The sequence below is a fragment of the Chroicocephalus ridibundus genome, chromosome 14 (genome assembly GCF_963924245.1).
Source record: "Chroicocephalus ridibundus chromosome 14, bChrRid1.1, whole genome shotgun sequence".
In the NCBI taxonomy this organism is placed as follows: Eukaryota; Metazoa; Chordata; class Aves; order Charadriiformes; family Laridae; genus Chroicocephalus; species Chroicocephalus ridibundus.
This window is the reverse complement of record NC_086297.1, coordinates 12,604,319-12,626,240: the sequence shown is the minus strand read 5'-3', so window position 1 is coordinate 12,626,240 and position 21,922 is coordinate 12,604,319. Positions and strand designations below refer to the sequence as shown.

The following is a 21,922-nucleotide window of genomic DNA, read 5'->3' as shown; positions in this document are numbered from 1 at the left end:
TCCGGGTGCACCCTGGTCCCTGCTTTCACAAACACCCACCTTCGCCCAACGGCGGAGCTGAGCAGGGATCAGCCCAGCCATCGGTGCCAGCAGCTGCCCCCCAGCCTCGGCCTTACCCGGAGCTCTCTACCTGCTGCCGGAGCTCTGCCCGAGCCGGCCGTCGGGAGCAGGTGCTGCACCCAGGGAAGCGGAAAGTTCCCTGCTCAGAGAAAAGACCAGGCCCCATTGAAGGCCGACGCGGGGCTGTGCCTGAAGGCGAGCTCAAGGTTTCAGACGGCCCTTTGTGCTCCAGCTCTGTGTTGCCATTAGAGTTCAAAGGCAAAGGCTCAGCCTTGACCAGGCCATTCAAGTTCTAATTTAGGTCAAAATACAGGACAATAAACCCCCGAGCAAACAAAACAGTAAGAAGGGAAAAGGCAGCTTCCAGTCATATTCTCGTTTATTAAGGTCTATGCCAGCCTCAGGAGAAAGCTCTTCCTGTAAGTAAACAGAGCAGGCGGCTGCATCTATAATGAATAAATTTATTGTCTTACAAAAATCATTGTCTAGAAATATGGGTATACAAGAAAACAAGATATTTGCAGTCAGATGCCTGGTGGTCAACAGCCAGTTTGATTAAAAATATCCAAACACACACAACAAAACCTTTGCGACAGATGTTAAAGCTTTTAACCAAAAAGGGAAATCCATGGTTTCTGAGCATGTGGCAGAGGAAGTTTCCTAGTTAACACTGATTCATTGTCACTAATATCAATAATACCACTTGGACTAGAGAGGTACATGATATGAAGCACAGTCAAAATTAATACATTAAATCATTGTTATATAGGCAAATTATATATGTAACATTGTCTTAGTACTGTAGTGTCTAAGGCACTTTCTGTAATGTCAGTTTTTCAGCTATTTAAACAAAAAGAATGCTAACTACTCCCTGTAATACTGTTCAAAATAAAAAAAAAAAAAACAAAACAACAACAACAACAACAAAAAAAAAAAAGGATTCACATCCACTGGCATGTTAACTCGTAGGCAGGCAACACCCATCGCTGAACCCCTGCGACCGCGGGCTCCACGCGAGCCCCACGCTGCCCAGTACTGGCCCGGCTGCTGGCGGCCGGCGCGGCGGCTGCCCAGAACACCAGGCTGGCTGCTCAGCTGTCACGTAGCCTCCTCCCACGGGGCAGCCGCTCGGCTCCATGTCCTGAAGACTAACTCACTCAGCCATAAATTAATAAATTAATTTTGCCTGTGTCGTATGTTTATTTTTTCCACTGGTGTTCACATTATACTAGCCTTAATATATACACGGATCTGGTGGGCACGGTGCGAGCAGGTCTCTGCAAACGCAGAAGTACTGTACAGATGAGGAACGGTGACGCTAGAGTTCAGTTTGCCTGTACTGCAGGAACACTAACCGATGAAGCAGGTGCTGAGAACACTTCAAAAATGATATTGCAGGTTAAAAAAAAAAAAAATGGACACTACTCGGTCATCCCTACACTTCCCTCTAACACTTCCCAAGGCCTTTTCACAGTTCACTCGCTGATTGTGTGCGGATCACAACAATTAGGAGGAAAGAAAGGTAAAAGAGGTGCAGTTTGGTCTTCAATGATCCAACAGACTCGCCCCAGCCAAGGGCCATCTGCGCACAGAAGAAATGGAAGGATGTCGCGGTACAACAAAGCATGCACAGTCATGACAATGGGCCTGTCCCAACCACCTACCCCCCCCGGGAATGAAGTTTCTGTACTGATAAAAAAAAAAAACCAAACAAAACAAAACAAAAAAACCCCAACGGTTCATCCTTCACATGATGCTTTATAAAATGGCTTTACAATGAGTATCTGGAAAATAGATGCACTGAACAGAGACGATCCCATTTTGTTTACTATATATAAAAAAGCAGTTGTACCTATATCTGAAGCAGGGTACAGTATGGTGAGGCTGGAGAGCCTTAAGACATAGTTGACCTATGGTAAGTAACCTTGTAGCGTGCCGATGTCTCGTAAGGCAGGTTTAGGGCCACAAGGCAGTTGGGTGGTCAGGAAAAGTCCTCCTCCTTCTGCCGACTCTTGTGTAAAAGGTCTCTGCATGCAAACGGTGTGACGGGGCTCTACTCGGCAGGGGCCGGTTGCGCTTCGTTCACGTCGCTGCCTTTGCTCTCCGCGTCGTCGTCCGAGAGCTCCAGAGAGGCCCCTTCAATGTGCAGCTGGCGTCTCCCGGACCGGCTGGAGGAGAAGGTGATGGGGCCCCCCCTCCTGCCAACAACAAGCAGACAGCCATCGGTGACGGGTCCCGTCTCTCTGGCAGCCAGAGTCCCGGGGTGCTGGTGGCCGCCCCTGAAAGGTCTCCCTGCGGAACTGCGGGGGGACGCGGCAGCCCAGCTCCAGGGCACCCGCGGGGAAAATTTCATGGGTGGCTTTTTGAAACCCTCTCTCTGCCCGAGGGGTCAACGCGCTGGGTGCAAACCCCTTCCGGCACTCTGGCATTCCTGCTCAGTTTACACCATCACCTTCAGTTGGCTGGTCCCAAGTAACTAAAAATATTGTCTCCGTACAAGCACCAAGCGCAGAGCAAGCGCTGAACGGAGCAGTTCCTCTAAAAAAAAAAACATATCGACTGCTCGCTTGTGACGCGCTGCACCACATCCCTCCTGCCGGTCCTACGAGCCAGCCCGCCCCGCCGCGCTGGACCTCCGGAGGTGGCTTCTGCTCGGCACCAGCCTCACCCCCACTGAGTCCCGTCTGTACTCGCTACAGACCTTCATCTCAACGTCCTGCTCTCAAGGAAAGGGCTGAAACACTCCCGCTGTGGGGCGGGGGGACAGGAAAAAAGCACCAGCCACTGGAACAGCACGACTGAGCCGTCTCCTCTGTCATCTTTACTTATGGCTGGACTGAACCGGCAACCCCAGGGAACCTGCCAGCGTCAGCTCCCAAGAGTTCAGGCTCAAGAGGTGTCAGGAATATCCCTGCGGACTGGCAGCTTCCTTGTTATCATCAACCGGCTGGGGCAGCAGTTCCCAGCAGGCTCCGGTTTGACCCGTCCCCTGACGTCGGCAGCTGTTCCGCAGTGCCACAGCTGGATGCTCCCCAGGGCGCAGCACACAAGGGCTTCGATAAACCCCGGCCCGCCGCTACGGCACCACTTACCTTAGCCTGTTTTTCAGGGTGCTGACCTCCCGGCTCAGGCCCTCGTTAGCCTCCGTGGCATCATCCAGCTCACGCTGAAGTTTACGTCGGGAAGCATTTGCACGTGTGGCTTCCTCTTCAGCCTCCTCCAGCTGGCGTTTGAGCTGCTTCATTCTGGCATTCGCCTTTTCCATCTAAAATACAAAACCAGGTCGTCAGGATGAAACTCGGCAGCTGCAGCCCCAGGATTTGGGAGGCGAGAGGTTCGCTAACACCCTGCCCTCCCTGGCCACGCGGCTGGAGATGAACCGCCAGCCCCTCTGCCCGCTCCACGGGGGACTCCGGGACACACTGATGAACCACCAACACCAGAGCTAACGCAGGGGGACACGGACTGCTGGGAGCTGCTCCAGTGGTTTACTGACTAAGATGGAGGTTCCCTCAAACGTTTTCATTAAAATGCTTCTAAAAAAGCCCTTTTTGCTCAAAGTATAGTTTTATTTGCCTTTTTTGAGAAACGGGCCTCAAAAGCAAAGCCCTTCCACCTACCTGCTCCTTGTACTGGTCTGCGTGTCGACGCTCGTCCTCCACCTGCATGAAGACTTCTTTCAATTTCTTCTCTGTGCGACGCACCAATTTGTTAGCAGCTGCTCTTTCCCTAGAATAACCAAAAGCCATGATTTTTCCCAGTACCTGAAGGCTAGGAACACCAGATCCGCCCTTTCCGAAAGGCTCTCGCCTCATTGTCTAACTGATACTTGAGTCCTCTTAACGTGTCTGCCGCCATCAACAGAACCGACATAGTTTTATTGTGCTGGTGGTTGGCCGGGAGGTAGCTCTGAAAGCGTAAAGCCTCAGCAGCGGAGCAATGCCAGGGCAGTAACGCAGGCTGGAGCGAGGGATAAGAAGGTGCTTCTTCACAATGAGATTGAGGAGAACAGCTTTAAAGTCATTGCTACCCAGGAGCACACTCCTCCCGCAGAGCCAAAAGCACAAAGAGAATGGAGATGGTGATGAGACAGCCCACCCGCAGCTTCGGGGAGGAACTAGCGAAAAAAAAAAAGAACGAACAAAAATTGTGGAGGACCAAGATGGAAAGCACAGACAGGAAGAGCTGCAGAAAGAGTTCTGGCAGAGCACAGGACTCCCCTCGGCTCCCTAAAGCTGTCCCACCTCAGCTGTTCAGCTTGTTCCCTCTAACCAGAGAGCAGGTGTCTCAAGGGAACGTTTTATCTTGTCTCAAGAAACTTCCGCAGCAGCCTGTGGATCCTGGCGCCCCCAGCCACCATATTCCCCTGGTTAACTTCCAAGAGTTCGTTCAGCCGTTACGGAGCAAGCAGATTCTGAAACTTTCAATCCCAGTTACTTTACAGCTGTCTTGTTAAAGCGGGTCCCCTAAACAGTAGGATTCTCGCTAATAAATCCCAGCTCCCGTGCTGCAAGCTCACGTCTCAGCCCTACGTAAACTTAAGGCATGGTGGGCTCAGACATCGAGCTGACAGAGCAACCACAGGCAGACGGATTTGTTCCTTACTTGGCTTCCTGCTCGAGCTGTTCTTCCAGCTGCACAATCTTGGCTTCTAGAGTAGAAATCGTTGCCTTGAATTTAGACTTCACAGATCCCTCCAGTTCCTGCAGCTTGGCTTTCAGCTCTTTGTTCTGCCTTTCCAGCTGCTGCCGTGCATTCTCACTCTTCTGGGCAGCGCTCCGCTCCCCGGCTAGCTCAGAATTAAGAGTGTCAACCTGTCAGAGGAGAAGAATAGAAGGTCATTTGGTGCTATTCAGAGCCTCCACTTAACTGCTCACTGAAACACAGATTGCCCCAACAGCATGGCCAAGAACCGATTCACCTGCAGCGTGGTCTTTCGGAACCGCTCGTTGAGAAGCTCCATGTTGCTCTGCTCTTCCTCGAGCTCTTCCTCCAACTGTGCAATACGAGCTTCCAGCCGGCGCTTCTCATCCAGCAGCGCTGACCTAGAAAGGAAGTATTTGGGTCAAGATACGTTCAGGTCTGATGCAAAGCTACCAGCTAGTTTGCTTCTGCTACTCTAGGCATTGCAAATTATCACGAGAAGCTTCTCTGTAAGCAATTCTCTTCATGACACCACGGGATTTTTATCATGAAGACAAGTCAATAGAGAATTTGCAAGCGGACTGCCGAGAACTACAGCTGCCGGTGCCCGGAGTTCTTCAGATGCACCGTTAATACATTTGATGACTCACTTTCCTGAAGCGCTGTTTGCAATCTCGTCAGCCAGCTCGTCCCTCTCTTGCTCAGCGTGACGACGGGCTCTTTCAGACGCAGCAAACTCCTGCGAAGGTTTAGGAAAAGATTCATCACAGCATTAGGAATCGCAAAAACTCCGGCAAGCAATCGAGCCTTCTAATGACTTCTGGGAGATGCTGTGAAGTGCGGTATTCCCGAGGTCTTTTCAAGGACAAGCAGAAGCGACAGCTGTAGAAGCTAGCAGGACATCTTGGTATTTCCCCCCTTTCGCTGCCATACGACTACGAGGGATTTACTTCTCCCTGGCCCTGAAGTTTTCCTTGCACAAAGTTAAGGAAAAATAAAACATCTGTGAAAATCAGTAACATTCACACCCTAAACAGCAGGAGAAAACCATTCTGTCGCACGGTCTCACAAACACACTCAGTGTAAAGTGGGCACTAAATTAAGTCCATTTTTTAGGTTCTTTCAGAGTGCATAGCACGGATGCAAGCAAAACACAGACAGCAACGGCTTTAGCACAATAGCATAAACAGCGCTGAACCTTCTATTATAAAACTGCCTTCAACGGTGGAAACACCCAGGCATTTGCTACGAAGGACAATTAAATGCACCGCAAGTGCCAGACCAGCAAGTCTGAAGTCCGCAAAAGAACGACACGGAGCTGCCCTAAGTAAGCCGTAGGTGATCTGTAAAGGCTCCAACAGCGAGCACAGTGAAATCTGAACGATTGCTTCAAACTGTAGTCTGAAGCTAACGCGGGCCAAGAAAGAGGCAGTCTCTCACACGAGGCCATTCCGGTGGCGTTTGACCGCGTGACAGACCAGGGAGACAACGGGAGAGGAGCCGTACGCAGCAGGACTCGGAGCTCTTGCACGAATTGCCGACAACGAGGGAACACCGGCCCGAAAGAGAAAGGGATGAGGCCCTGAGACGGCAGAGTGAAAAACCTCCACAGACTTAAATGGCCCACTGGGGTACTGGGGAGCCTGTCAGCTTTTTATACAGTTCCAATGATCAATTTTAGTACGGACACCGCACTGCACCTTCCACACACTCTCGAGCCGCCTGGCAAATTTTAGTGAGCCCTCCAATCTGTTTAAGCAGCAATAAAGCTCTCCTGCTTCCCAGGCAGAGGAATGCCAAGTCCAGGCTCCTGGAATGACCCTACGAAGGGACAAGGAGCTCACCGATGACCTGGGGCAGGGGGGGAAGAGAAACTTCTCCCGGCTCCCGTTTCTCTCTTCAACTCGCTAGATTGCTTTTTACTTTTTTTACTCTCCGATCTTCACTTTACCCTAGCAAGAAAAACAAATTTCTTGGATTTCAACCTCACCTCTTGGAGCTGGAGTATTTCCGCTTCGAGACCTTTGAGCTTCTTTTCGCTCTCTTTGGACTGGGCAAAGATCTCATCTCTGGATGCGCGGGCTTCTTCCAGCTCCCGCTGGTAGTCTTTCATTTGAGCCTGCAGTTGGGAAGTGGGGGAAAGAAAAAGCCATGCTGTGTTAGGACAACCACAAGATTTATTAGCGGCTCTGAAGCATTTTGGCCCTTAAAAGGTAAGGCCTTCCCTCCTAAGCGGCTTCATTCCCCATAAATGCATTTTCAGTTCTTATTTTCATAGGAAAACTTCAATTTTCTCGTCTTCCCATCACTGAATTCCTTGTCAGAAATATCCCATTATAAGACTTCACCTCATTTATCTGCTATATTTCTTGTAGGAAAAAACTCTAATATTAAAGAGCTGCTCAATTACATTTGTCATGAAATTTATGGGAGAGGTAAAGCTCTTGGAACGACTTGTAAAAAAAATTCACTTAAATGGACTAAAAAGCCCCAAACTTATTACAAATATGCAAAGGTCAGAAACTACTCTCAGTGCCGAAGTCACGCAACGCACCGGTTTGCATACCTGGAAGGACGTATTTACGCTTCCCTTAAGAAACACCGTTAACGCAGACCGAAATCTTAATCTGCACAAGTTTGACTCGAGACGCTGAGAGAGCCAGATAAGAGTCGGAGAAACCGCATTTAGGTTGTACCCACAGCCGCAGAACACCCCCACCCACGAGAGCACTTACTTCAGGCGCTCGCGCGGGTGTCGGAGCTCAGGTGGGAGCTCCCCGGCTCCCTCTGCCCTTGGACCAGAGCAGCAGGGTACCGCTAGGGACTGGCTCCCTCTTCACCCAGGGCTCGCTTCCAGAACTGCCCTCCTTCTGTTGAAGTAGGATTTGAAGTGGGATGGCCAAGGAATAAAGCGGACAGGGCGGAAAGGCAGTTTTAATTTGCCGTATGCTTGCCACGGTCTCGCCGCAGCCTCATACTCCTGCAGCTTCAGGCCATAGCACTGAAAAATCTTTGGCGAAACTGAACTGTACCAAATGTTGAATATTTTTTTGGGAATGGGAAATAAACCCTTGACACAAGGACTTTGTTTTTTCTTGCCAAACTAAAAAGAAATGGGCATCTTGGAGCTTTTTAAAAGCAACTAAGATTTACTCCTCCTTTTTCTCTGGAGCGTTTTTGGTTGAAAACGCCTTAAAAAAAAAAAAAAAGTTCAACGAGTTGAGGAAGCAGCAGTCAGCAAGAGCTGAGCTCAAATCAGTAAACTCAAAGAGACAAAGAACCATAAATTTTAAAAGCGCAGCCTAGAAAGCAATACTCAGTAAATCCTCACGCAAATTGTTGAAATGAGGACGAAGATGACTACTGAGTAGAAGTACATTGGGAACAATCTGAATTCCTTATAGATGAGAGGAGTTTCGAGCAGGTGAGAAGTTCAGGCCAGACACTCTACGACACGTGGCAGCATAGCCGAGTCTGATACTCCTCTTGCCTTCAAGCTACAGAGGTATTTAATGACAAGCAACACCCTGGACAGACTGTCACCAGGAGAGACAGCAGCTCAGTTCGTTAGCTGGGCCCACCTGGAGCTTACGTAGCTGTTTGATTGCTTCATCTCGAGCCTTGTTTGCAGCTTCTATCTGACCTTCCAGGTCTTTGAGATCCATCTCCATTTTCTTCTTGGCCGCCACAGCAAGAGCCTTCTGTTTGCGCTCATCTTCCAGTTCCGCCTCCAGCTCCCGCACCTGTGAAATCAAGGCGTTAACAGGCTCAGCTCCAGGAACGGAGCAAACACCAAGCCCTGGCAAAATGGTTTTGATGAAGCCGAAAGGGCTTTGCAGAGCAGAATGAACACTACTCGATTGGAAGAGGCTACAGAACGCAAGGTACGTGGGACGACACTGCAGACGGCAAAGCCAACTGCACACACTGGAAGCAGAGATCTCTGAACTGACGGAACAGGAAAACAAAGACAATTGCTCAGTGCCTGAAGCATTTCCATTTCATCTGTTCAGCTACTTAGTGATTAGCTCCTTGCCCAGCGCATCTATCCACATTTAGGTAGCACTCCGGGGCAGACGTCACTAATTGATTGAACCGCTAAGAGGAAAATAAGACGTAGAATCACCGCATTTTCTCAAGAAAAAGATGAATTAATTCTCTTTGAAACGGCTGGGCTACTAGCATTTACACACCAACATTATTTTTTTTTTCCCAACACAAAACAGAAAAGCAAAGTAGGTAGCCAACACAAACTCATACAAACAATAAAACTGAGAAAGAAATACCACAGGTCACCAACATGGAAGAATATATTTCATTTTGAATCAAGCCTCCCTCCTCGTGCCAGGTCAAGAGCTGAAGACAATAGCAATTTTGCACTGCGGTGAACTCCAAAAGCCTTCTAGGCCAACGCTTTTGTTTATTTCTAAGAGATCGCCACGTCGGTGATTCTCGGTTATTTTAAGTTTTTGTTTTCTTCTGATAAATCTTGAAATATTAGGTGGGTTTTTTTCCTTAAAGCTTTAGAAATATTAATTTAGAACCACCTTCTCTTACAAACATGACATTTTAAAGGCATTTCTTGAGAATTCTAGTAACACAAAGCAGATCTGAAGAGACTCAAGTCTGGCAGATCTGGAATATTTTGCCACGATTTTCATTTAAGAAACTGTTCACCGAATTCCAGTCCCAGTCTGGGTTAGCATCCATGGATTTACTCCTGTACACCAAATAGGATGGGCCTGAAATACACCCAGGGAGCAACAGCCAAACCTACTTGTGTGTGGAGTGCTTTTGAGACAAAATACAGTTGAGTTGAAGGACCATCGGTGGGAGACTAACGTTAACGGTTGACCGCAGCTAGTCCTCAACACCACCTATTCTATTGTTTGTAAAGATCAGTGACTGGGATTTCTATAGGATGGGACGTTCAAGCAGAGTGTTTTATTTCTCTGGTAGCTACTTATCACCAAAGCCACAGAGATTTGGGAAAAGACCATCACACCCTTCCCACTATGAAGTACAGTAAAACAGACATACTTGTTTAACCAGCATCCTCTTTTTCTCTTCATTCTGTTCATCTCTGGCTTGCAGATCTCTCTCAAACTGGGCTTTCATAGCTTGCATGTTGACCTCCAAACGAAGCTTAGCATCTTCTGTGGCCTGCAATTCATCTTCCAGCTCCTCGAGCTGAGTCCTCATCTCTTCGACCTGTTGCTCTAAAGTTCTCTTTGACTTCTCCAGCTCGTGGACCTAAGCCACAAACATCAATCAGACCCTCTCCTTCAGGTATCTCAACATCAGCAGTTATTAACAGCAAAATAAGGCATTACGTGAACTCAGTACACTACATTTTGTGATGGTCTCAACTGGACAATGAATCAAAACAGGCAGAGCAGCATTTTTAAGTCTCTATTAGAGAACCCAACAACCATCTAAGCAGATGATTGGGAGAGATGAGCTGTGCAACGTCACAGAGAAAACGTAGCAGTGGGACACGCTCTTTAAATCTAGCACCGGTGCTGTTACTCCTTTCCCAGCAACTTCTGCTCTCCATGTCTTCACATCTTTTTAGAAGGCCTGATGTTAATAAAGCCCACCCTCTTATTCTGAGCATTAATTCATCCAGAATTTGGGGTTACAAGTCAGCTTCAAGAAGTTCTATTTTTGTGTCGAATACACTTCTCCAGCCCGGGAGTTTTCCTGTGTTATTCCCTACGCAGTATATAACGAAATAGGGTGTGGAAACATACTTACGTTTTTGCCCACATCATCTTTAGAGCTCATTAAGTCTTCCATATCTGCACGCAACTGTTTGTTCTGTCTTTCAAATTCTTCCTTAGCTTCCAGGGCTTCTTCCAAAGCCCGAGCTAGTGACAGTGCTTTGGTTTCCTTCTCCCTTGCTTCTGCTTCAGCACGATCTCTTTCCTCTGCGTATCTGGCAGAAATGTTCTTTTCTTCTGCCAGCATCTGAACATAAGAAATAATTAATCCAGCTCATAAGTTCTCTGATCAGGTCCTTCCTGCCTCAGGTGTTTAGTCAATGAAGTGGTTAATGCTCCAAGTTTAATTGGCCTTCAGAAGCTGTCTCGTCTCAATCTTGATCAAAGCGTTAGTAAGAAAACAGCTACATCTACTCTGGGATGAGGTGAGGAGAGCAAGCCACTAATCAAGGTTAACTAAGTTTTATATTATTTTCATCTTTCAGTCTTCACATCCTTTCTTAGTCTATCTTGAAGGATTACAATAATACTCTTCTTCAGTTTTTGTTCCAATATAATTTCCTTCTTGTATCTAAAGAGCTCATTGCTTGATCTAACAAGACTCAAAGCTGGCATTTAACTCAGTGAAACTGTAAGTGACAAGTTACTCTTAAAAAAGGCCAAGCCGCTCACAAAAGATCTATCAATAACCACAGTACTTTAGGCAGCCCCTTCTTTAGACAAGGCTCGTTTATGCAGTAGCAACAGAAACAAGATGCCACTTAAAAAATCATAGAAAGGAGGAAGATGACAGGAAACTAGACTACCTGATCAAACTTCTTCTGCTTTTTCTCCAAGTTAGAAACAATCTGGCGCTGATGGTCTAAATCTACCATCAAGTCATCCAGTTCTTGCTGCAGGCGATTCTTTGTCTTTTCCAGTTTGTCATAAGCCATTGCCTTCTCCTCTAGGCGCTGGCTTAAGGACTCCATGTCCTTCAGTAATTTCTTCTTATTTTCCTCCAGGCCTTCAATGGTTCCCAAGTCATCATCTACCTTTTTCTTAGCCTCAGCCAACTGAAATTTAATAAAAGAAAATAACGCTCCTTAGCGCATCACGAGAAGGAACAAAAAGCATCAGGTCCAAAATACAAAACCAGAAATAGATGTTACTGCTGAAGTAACACAAAAATTGTGAGCTAGCAGCACACTACGCGGGGGAAAGCGCTGCCTGCTCCAGTTCGCTGTACCAGTCATTGCTGCAATGGAGAAAGACCACAGGAAATGTTATTCCAAAATCCGGTCTAGCACGTGTGCAAGTTACATGACATTTTTCCAAGAGGTTTGGGACACCAGTTCACCTCACCTGAAATGCGCAGGCCCTACACCAGGCCCGCCATTTCCAGTGGCTTACCTGTGACTGCAAGGCGAGCATCTGCTTCTCCAAGTTCTTTCTGGCCTCCTCTTCCTCTTCCTGCTGCTCTTGCAGGTTGTTCTTCTCCTCTTCCAGCTGCCTAATCCTACTGCTCAGGTTGAGTTTCTGGCGGGTCTCTTCCTGAAGCAGCTCCTGTTGCACAAACAGGCAAATTCCAAGTTCAGTTTGGTTCACAGTGTGTTAACCGCGGCCTTGGGCTACCACCCTCCATTACTGCAAATGGAATTTCAGGTCTGATTATTTTTCTCACAGCAGTTTTGTACAAGGACACGCTTATGAAGACATCTGGAATTTGGGTTTTCAGAAAGGCCCCGCTCATTCATTTTGGGGACGCTTAAGCCTTTATAAAGCATATTTCTGATCAGGGAATCCATGCCACTGTCTCTTCTAGAGGTTAATGGATGATACTTTTCCGTCTTTAAAGGGACAAGCAGAGGAGTCACCTTCAAAACGTATATGCTTGTCTGAAAGAAGGAAAATAGAGTCCCTGTTTTAAACCACCTGGAAAGAATATATGGCAGCAAATCCTGCCCCGGCAGCACGCTTCCAAGTTTTGCTGCACTGCTTAAATATAAAGGTCAGTTTGAAGACAGCTGTAATTTGGCAGTGGAAACTTCTGTCGTAACGGAGACTAATGAAAGGCGTAAAGACCATTTCCACCCCCCACCCTGTTCCTCGCAGACCTCTCCAATTGTGATTAACGTTATTCAAGTAGTCACCATTAGGATTTTTGTACAGGGAGGGGGGGGGAAAAATATCAAAAAAAGCGCACGTTTAAGTGATGAATACATACATAAAGCTGTATTATTTAAATCAAAACCAAACACTGGCAGTTTTAAAGAAGCTGTCAGTAAGAGACAGGGTATTGTCCCTTGTGCCTTTCATATACCCCAAGGATCTTATTTACATCAACATTCTACTTGGAAAGGCTTTTTTGACTTTATATTTCTCTCCTACAGAGACTAAGAAATAAAAGAGAAACTGAATGGCTACAGTCTATCGAGTAATGAATCTTAGATCAGGAAAAACTGGCCCCACACGTAGCTGAGCAGTCATTATACATCACGTTTCACTAGGCTTCAACGGGAAACACAGCTTTTACCCAAGGGACTTTCCAAGCCATGAATGACAATGTATTTTCTGTTATGCAGTCAGCATTTCAAGGAGGAACAAAGCTTCCGTGCAAAGTTCAAGCTTCACTGCACACACACCTGCGTATCCTGGAGCTGCGATTCCAAACTGGCCGCATCCTTGGCAAACTTAATGCCTTTCTTCTCTGCTTCCTCCAGGAGACTCGAGACATTATCCAGCTCGTTCTGCAAAGCAAGCAGTCTAAAGGTAACAGCGTGCAGCTGACTCACGGCAAAGCTTACGTCCCAGCGGGAGGCTGGAACCGCGGAACACAAAACCTCAACGAATTCCAGGTATGGCAAGACAACAACAGATCCCAGTACAGAGATACAACAAGCTAAAAATAGTGAAGTTTGGTGAGAAACTTGAAATGGGATGTCAATCCTGAACGCAAGGGTATAACCTCACAAGAGTCAGGCGTGCTATTTGGCCCAATATCCGCATTCCCACTTAAATGCTATTTTAATCATAGGACCATATATTTTACAGGACTGTTAATTCGGGGATTATCAGGGTGGCAGCTGAGTTAAAAGCATCACTGCAGGAGAAAGAGGTTACTGCCAGGTGCCAACTCTGCTATTTTAGGCTACGCCGCTTGTATGCACAGCGAGAGACTGCCTGAACGCTTCCCCTGAAAAGAACAGGGCCATTCCCCTTTTGAAGCACTTTAGCTTGATTTACCTAAAGTACTTGTTGCTGCAGTTTAGAAGTCAGCCCCGACTGCATTTTGTCCATTTTCTCCATTTTCCAGGAGAACAGGCCTTGACTTGCCAGCACCACCTGTCAAGCTCCAGACTTTGAAGCACGAAAGGAAGCTTGTGGCCACCACCACTCAGTACGTTTTTGCTCACACCGACAAAGGAGCTCAGCCCAATCTACTCAAATGAGCTCAGCCCAATCTACTCAGTTCCACACCCAGGCCAGAAACCTGTAGGCCAGCTGTCACCAGAGCCTCCTACAGGATTTGCTCTCCGGGATGGGAAGCCATATATTTAAAAGCCGCTATAATTCTCACATAGCCCAAAAAGTTCAGGATTAACATCACGGCTGTGCAGCTATCTCCACCTGAGGCACGTCACCACTTTAAGGCTCCTCAAGTACATGAGTGTATGACTGACGTCACCTCCCACATCAACTACAGACCCAGTTCCTGTAGACCCAGCTCCATCTTTGCAAGTCATTTCTCCTAGCCATTTCTGCACGTGCTTAAGGCTTTTACTTTCTTGCATATTTTTTCAGCAGTTTAGGACATTCGGAGGATAAGGAACTGGCTGGATGGCCGCACTCAAAGGGTTGCAGTCAATGGCTCAATTGGTGGAAACACCGGAAACCGGTGACGAGCGGCGTTCCTCAGGGGTCAGAACTGGGACCAGTGCTCTTTAACGTCTTTGGCAGTGACATGGACAGTGGGATCGAGTGCCCCCGTCAGCAAGTTTGCCGATGACACCAAGCTGTGTGGCACAGTCGACACGCTGGAGAGAAGGGATGCCATCCAGAGGGACCTGGACAGGCTGGAGAGGTGGGCCCATGCGAACCTCATGAAGTTCAACCAGGCCAATTGCAAGGTCCTGCACCTGGGTCATGGCAATCCCAGGCACAAATACAGGTTGGGTGGAGAATGGCTTGAGAGCAGCCCTGAGGAGAAGGACTTGGGGGTGCTGATGGCTGAGAAACTCAACATGGGCAGGCAATGCACACTGGCAGCCCAGAAAGCCAACCGCATCCTGGGCTGCATGAAAAAAAAGCATGGCCAGCAGGTTGAGGGAGGAGATTCTGCCCCTCTTCTCCGCTCTGGTGAGACCCCACCTGGAGCACTGTGTCCAGCTGTGGAGCCCTCAGCACAAGAAGGACATGGACCTGTTGGAGGGGGGCCAGAGGAGGCCACGAAGATGATCCAAGGGCTGGAGCACCTCTGCTGTGAGGACAGGCTGAGAGAGCTGGGGGGGTTCAGCCTGGAGAAGAGAAGGCTCCGGGGAGACCTTCCAGCCCCTTCCAGTCCCTAAACAGGGCCCACAGGAAAGCTGGGGAGGGACTCTGGATCAGGAACTGGAGTGACAGGACGAGGGGTAACAGTTTTAAACTGAAGGAGGGGAGATTTAGAGTGGACATTAGGAAGAAATTCTTCACTATGAGGCGGTGAGCCCCTGGCCCAGGTTGCCCAGAGAAGCTGTGGCTGCCCCATCCCTGGAGGGGTTCAAGGCCAGGTTGGATGGGGCTTGGAGCAACCTGGGCTGGTGGGAGGTGTCCCTGCCCAGGGCAGGGGGTGGCACTGGGTGGCCTTTAAGGTCCCTTCCAACCTAAACCAGTCTATGATTCTATGACTCTATGACTTGCATACAGCCTTACCTGTAGCTTGTTAGCCTTCTCTGCCAGTTCCACCCTCAACCTTTCTCCTTCTGTGACCTTCGCCGTTAGCTCTTGCACCTGAGCATCGAGCTTCTTCCTCTTATGCTCAGACTCTGCCTTGACCTGCTGCAGTACCTTCACTTCGCAGGCTAACTCCTTGTTGTCAGACTCTAGGCCTTGCTTGTTTTTTTCAAGATTTGCCTTGAACTAGGAAAAAACAAAAAGAAAATAAATTCAACACTTTGTTACAGAGCAATAAAGTTTTCTGCTAAAAATACTCAGCCCAGGAAATCAGGTTTACAAGTTAAAAGCCAAGTGCTCAGCAAGTTGTAAGTAGGGAGCGTTTAAAATGCTGCCATGTAACATTCTGTGTATGTTAGCCCAAAAAATGAGTTTTTCAAGTTATTCCACTCTCAGATACCACAGGTACCAGTGAGGACCAGAAGATACTTCTATGAATTCAGCGAGCCCTGGGATGTGGGCGCTGTACAGCGACCCAGCAGCACTGCAAGTAGGCAGGAATGTGCCCATTAACAGATCAGCATGGCTCATCTCACAGAAATAAAAGGAAAGATATCGACGAAAGCTGCCCTGATTTTAGTAGGCGTAGCAGCCTGGAAGTGCCTAACAAAGCACTTTTCACCACTGCACTGACATTTGTCAAAAAACCTTTTGAAAAAACTAATAATTGGCATACGGGATGTTTAAGTCCCATTCTTACTGTATCACGAGAACTAGACATCATCAGGAGCTTTGTTTAAGATTGCAGGGTATTTTTCCATCTTCTCATACTCTTATTGAGAAGATTTAACGCATAAGGAGCAGAAGACATGCAGGCGAATAAACTATAATTTTCACCCTCTTTAACTGCACCGTTTCTCACTTAGTATTTTAAATTAAGGAACCTTGTGACGTATTCTCTACATAAAAATATTACTACAGTATACGAACAGTTCACAGACACACATTCGTGAACGACCAAGACTATAATTTCACCAACTAAAGATACTGGGGGTTTTCTGGCAGCGTGGGAATAATTCTACTTTTGAAGGCGACACTCGAGCTACACCAGCAGGAGCCCCGCTATCCAGGTGTGCTGCCTCCTGCCTGCTCCAGTGGTGGTCGCCAGTTTGCACAGCTGTGTTGTGTTCTCCGGTAAGGTATCTGACACCCACGGGTATCTGGCACTGGAGGTCACAGCACAAGCACAAAGTTCAGAGTGGGTGGAAGAACTTTTACACTACCTGCCCCCCGCAGTTCAGCATTTGTGAGTGCTGACGTTACCATCACCTTCTTTGGAAGCATTTTGTAGTTCACTCCTGCAGAGAACTGCTTTTCACCAAATTAGCTTGTGGACTGCTGGAGAATTCCTACAGAAGTACTACACGATTTATCTCTAGCTGCGCCGTTTCCAAGCCTAATGAACACCTTTCAGATGCCGAGACTGTCTAAAAGTTGGAATATACTCAAACCAGCGCGATATATTTGATTCAACTGCAATTGTCACGCACGTATGGAGGACAACTTCGCTCTGCAGGTATCAGCGGAAGGGACTGCAACACTTATGGTACTTATAAAAAGTCCCAAAGCAGAAAAGTGTATTTCTGTAATTCGTTTTCTTCTCACCCTTTTGGCCTGTTCAAGCTGTTCAGAGAGCTCTTCCAGAGCAGTAGCGTGCCTCTGCCTGATTTCCTGGATCTGCGCTTCATGGTTTTTGGTTTCCTCTTCAATTGCTTTCTTCAGTTCCGCCACCTCCTGCTCACGCTTTGTCCTAGAGGAAGCATCAAGAGTTATCAAAATCAACATTTGAGTCTTTCGTAAATCAAAGATTAATTTTAATGGTCCCTTTTTACACAGACGTATGATCCTACCTCAGCTCTTGCTGTGCTGCAGTGGTATCCAAGGTATCTTCCAGTTCGGTTTTTAAAGCCTCCAGCTCTTCACTTAAATCTCTCTTCTGCTTCTCTGCCTTGTTGCGTGATGCCTTCTCAGATTCAAGGTCCTCCTGGAGTTCTGCAATTTGAGCCTGCAACTCTCTTATCACTTTCAGTGCGTTGTTTTTCTGAACTGCTTCTTCATCACCTCTGTTAAACAGAGGCACAACAGTTAATGACATTCCATACCTTCAGATCCATTCTCGTAACAGTCTGGCATTATTTAAAATTACGTACATAAACGATATCTTAACTTTTCCACTAGAATAAAACCGACCTTCTGAAACTTCATAGATAGAAAACCACTACTGTTATACTCCAGCCCCCGACAAGCGCAGTGCCCCAGGTACTAAAGATGCACTATCGGAATGACCCTGCGTCCAAGTTTACATTCAAGTTTACATTTTACACTGTCCCAAAAATGCACCATCTGTAGAATTTTCTCTTCCCGCAAAACTATAGATCATCACTCAGAAAACACAAAAGGTGTTTAGCTTGTAACATGTGACCGCAAGGCTACCACACACGTCTTGATAAGGCCTGTCCTACCCCATCACTGAAAGTCCTCTACCAAGAAGGCTCACTGAGAATGACGTGCTTTTTTCCTCTTGAGGCTGAAACTCTGGGAGACAAAAAGCAGCTTCCAGAGCCCAAACGCTATTATACCCCGGTGAAACTTATTTTAGTGCAGCTTTGCAGAGCAAGGATGCTGATAGAACACTGAATGCCATTTTTTGCCGCGTCGAAGCGCAGCACAGGTGCCTACAGATGCTCTAGCACAAACGTGAACTGGTTTCTGCTGTAACATTCCCAGTTCCGATACGTTTGCAGTGAACTGCAATTCCGTCTGGGAAAGCAGGTTTCTACCACACTTCTGTAGTCATAAGCCCCGTCGCGCTCTGACCTAGCGAGAGCAGCCTGGAGTTCTTCCTCTTTCTTGGCCAGCTGGATCTTTAGCTCTTCAATCTGGGCTTGCAGCTCAGCGATTTGGTCCTGTAGGTCTGTCGTTTCGCCATCCAGTTTTCTTTTAGCTTTTTCTAGTTCTTGACGAGTCTTCTCCTCCTTTTTTAAGCGCTCTAAGGAAGCAAAGAATGATATTTATATGCAATTTTTATTCTTGTCATCCTCAGAAGGTTTGGGGTGGCAAGGAGGGTGGGGAGGTTAATTTATACTGTGTCAGTTCTTTCTCCAGTCTGCAGCTGGAAGATGACTGCGAAAGATGAAATAGCAAAGTCGAACTGTATGATTTCAATAGAAAGTCAAGAAAAAGCCAATTATTGGAGAAAAAAGTTTGACATAAGGGAAGAGAAACATAACCTCATCTTGAGAAAAAATAAGGAACGGGATCTAACAGAAGAGCAGTTTGAGCTTCTAGGCCAAATGATCACAGACATCATGATTCAAAAATGAGTATCAACTACAGACCGGAAAAAATGATGGCTTGCATAGTCTTGGAAGGGCTGGGCTAGGCTCCAAAAGGTCTACTGGAAAACAGTGTAACTTAAAGAAAACTTGGATAAACAGTTTTTGCGAGTATCTGTGTCACTAACTCGCATCCCATCGATATTTCGCAAGACTTTGCGACCCTGCGGGCTTCCCTGAGGGCTGTAGCCGACCAACTCCTGCCCTAAGGTACTTCTTTGTGAAAACCACCCAGTTATCGGTGCCGTAACAACAAAACACATTAAGTTGATCTGCCTGTTGTCTGATTAAGATGGTTACTGGCTGCATTGTTTACGGTTAGCTAATGACCAGGTATATAAGCTATCTAAGTCACAGGAAGGTTTTGCCAAACCACTGGTGCTCAGCATGGCATTAGCGTAATTCTAAATGCATTAGCATGAGCCTAAGTTATTAGACTTGTTCAATACTTATGGGTCCTCAGTGCAGAGATTTCTCTCACACCCTTCCTAAGGCTGCTACTGGATCAGGACATCATCTTGAAAAGGGAGCCCTCTTCAAGGATCATCTCTTCGAGCCACCCACCGCTATCTGGCATTTTCCAGACAATCTAAAGTAACACAGGTTTTCTCTAAACAGTTCTTCATTCCAAAAAAATAGCACTTTCCCCCTCTGTTTTTACATTATATTTCTGGTGAGTGACAGAACAGTGTCATAAGACCCAATTTTGTAATTGAGAAAGTTCATAGTAAACTGAATTAGGGTGTTTTGTGGTTTTTTTTTTCCTCAAATTCCAGAGCCTAGCGGTGCCAAGCCCCTAGCAGAGAATCTTAATGGCTTCTTGAATCATATCCAAGAGTAAATATCATTTTACTGTGCTTTACTAGCCAAGAAATTGCATGCCTTATATTTAAGCTTTAATTTCCATTTCTAAGGCCATCAATCTTGGAATGGTACCATAACCAAACACATCTGTCGAGTATCTTCAGAAACACTAGTCCTGATTTAAGCACGTAACTAATCGAGTATTATTTTCCATTGCGTAAAGCTTACTTATGCCCATCTTAAGGTCTGTGAATATGGTTTTTACAGAAAAGGTACATCAATCACCTATTATCCCTATTATTTCAATACGTTCCTATACAGGTAAGATTAAATTTTGGTATTCTTCCATAAGCACATCAGTTTTAAAATATGTAGCAAGACAGGCCGTAATAGAGTCAGTGAAAAAAAATATTTCCAAATTAGGGCACAGAGAGCGACTTTGCCTTATATTTTGCAACTTTGACTTGGCAGTTTATTAACATAGCACAATAGCTATTTACAGCTATAAAAATAAGTAATTTAAAAAAACCCCACAGACATAAAATCAAGAAAGGTTACGTATAGGGCTAGTTCAGCCTATGACAACATGGGCAAAACCATCAGAAATAAATGCCATAGAAATGGAACCCTTTTAGATAAACAAAGCACTAAGAAAAGCAAAACAATTCAGATTTGCTTATCCAAAAAAATATTAGAAGCCTAATGAATGCCTACGAACATTCTTCCAGAAACACGTTGTTCTAAAGTGTTAACATAGAAAAGCGTAGCAGCTTCCCAAGAGAGAGATGTTTTACCTTGTTACTAAGGGATGCACGCAACAGCAGGAACTTGAGCGTGTCCATAAACGAAATGGATTCTCAAAAATGAAAAACTAACAAGCTAAGCATGAGAAACGCTGAGCAGCCAGACCCAACACGTCTTGCAAGCGTCTTTCTAATGCTTTAGAAAGATTTATCTAAATCTCTCAAGATTTAGACAAAAACAACAGCTGTTAAGGTATCTACATATAAGGTCCCACTTGGCAGACTGGACCCGATCCTGCACACATCGCAACAAGTGATCCGTTTCTTCCCAGCACGATGTCCAAGCTGTTAACAGGCAGACGTAGCAAGAACAAACCTTCCAAATCGGTGATCATCATTTCCTGCTTATTCTTGAGTTTGGCCAAGTTTTTGGCCTTTTCTTCTTCTTCAGCCAGCTGAGAAGTACATTCAGCAATTCGATCCTCCATCAGCTTCTTTTCCTAATTAGGAGAAAGGGGTGAAAGAATAAATGCTAAAATACAATTTGAAGAGTCTCTGAGCAGCACAAATAACTGAATGTACAAAATCCATACAGAGGTCTCATCCAGCGTATATAATCACGGAATCTTCAGAGTTGGAAGGGACCTCTAGAGATCATCTAGTCCAACTCCCCTGCTAGAGCAGGATTGCCTAAAGCACATCCCTCAGGGCTGCATCCAGGCGGGTCTTGAAAATCTCCAGAGAAGGGGACTCCACAACCTCCCTGGGCAGCCTGTTCCAGTGCTCTGTCACCCTCACCGTAAAGAAGTTTTTTCTCATATTTGATCGGAACTTCCTATGTTCCAGCTTGTGCCCATTGCCCCTTGTCCTGTCACTGGGAACCACTGAAAAGAGCCTGGCTCCGTCCTCCTTAAACCCACCCTTTAGATACTTGTAAACATTAATCAGGTCCCCCCTCAACCTTCTCTTCTCCAGGCTAAAGAGTCCCAGCTCTTTCAGCCTTTCCTCATAAGGGAGGTGCTCCAGTCCCATAATCATCTTGGTTGCCCTTCGCTGGACTCGCTCCAGTAGTTCCCTGTCCCTCTTGAACTGGGGAGCCCAGAACTGGACACAGTACTCCAGTTGTGGCCTCACCAGTGCAGAGTAGAGGGGGAGAATGACCTCCCTCGACCTACTGGCCACAGGCTTCCCTATGCAGCCCAGGATGCCATTGGCCTTCTTGGCGACAAGGGCACACTGCTGGCTCATGGATAATTTGCTGTCTACCAGGACCCCCAGGTCCTTCTCCTCAGAGCTGCTTCCCAGCATGTCCGCCCCTAACATATACTGGTGTTTGGCATTCTTCCTTCCCAGGTGCAGGACCCTACGCTTGCTTTTGTTGAACCTCATTTGGTTCTTCTCTGCCCAGCTCTCCAGCCTGTCCAGGTCACGCTGGATGGCAGCACGGCCCTCTGGAGTGTCGGCCACCCCTCCCAGCTTGGTATCATCAGCGAACTTGCTGAGGATACACTCTGTCCCCTCATCTAGGTCATTAATGAATAATACAGCATTTATTTCGAGTGACTGACCTGTCAATACTAAGGATCTATTGGAAAAGTAGAGAAACATGAACATTTGTTTTCCAAGAAAGCGAGACTCGGAATTTGGTTTTAGGACAGCATTTGCTGTACGCTTTTGGAAATCTGTTTGCAGAGAACAACAG

At 46.7% G+C, this 21,922-nt stretch overlaps 1 protein-coding gene across 4 annotated transcripts in view; it reads right to left on the bottom strand.

Moving 5' to 3' along the window:
* Window positions 1–507: 507 nt before the first annotated feature.
* Window positions 508–21,922, bottom strand: part of MYH10 (myosin heavy chain 10) — a 110,334-nt gene continuing 88,919 nt past the window's right edge. For all 4 annotated transcript variants that reach the window (XM_063352553.1, XM_063352555.1, XM_063352554.1 and 1 more), the window contains 18 exons: window positions 20,597–20,720; window positions 18,156–18,327; window positions 17,189–17,401; window positions 16,944–17,088; window positions 15,318–15,524; window positions 13,052–13,156; window positions 11,820–11,972; window positions 11,234–11,482; window positions 10,462–10,674; window positions 9,745–9,957; window positions 8,286–8,447; window positions 6,695–6,823; window positions 5,355–5,443; window positions 4,982–5,105; window positions 4,666–4,874; window positions 3,681–3,789; window positions 3,153–3,325; window positions 508–2,258 (listed from right to left, as the gene is read on the bottom strand). In XM_063352553.1, coding sequence (XP_063208623.1) covers window positions 2,114–2,258; window positions 3,153–3,325; window positions 3,681–3,789; window positions 4,666–4,874; window positions 4,982–5,105; window positions 5,355–5,443; window positions 6,695–6,823; window positions 8,286–8,447; window positions 9,745–9,957; window positions 10,462–10,674; window positions 11,234–11,482; window positions 11,820–11,972; window positions 13,052–13,156; window positions 15,318–15,524; window positions 16,944–17,088; window positions 17,189–17,401; window positions 18,156–18,327; window positions 20,597–20,720 — 2,934 coding nt within the window. In that variant the 3' untranslated portion in view covers window positions 508–2,113. The remainder of the gene's footprint in view (window positions 2,259–3,152; window positions 3,326–3,680; window positions 3,790–4,665; window positions 4,875–4,981; window positions 5,106–5,354; window positions 5,444–6,694; window positions 6,824–8,285; window positions 8,448–9,744; window positions 9,958–10,461; window positions 10,675–11,233; window positions 11,483–11,819; window positions 11,973–13,051; window positions 13,157–15,317; window positions 15,525–16,943; window positions 17,089–17,188; window positions 17,402–18,155; window positions 18,328–20,596; window positions 20,721–21,922) is intronic.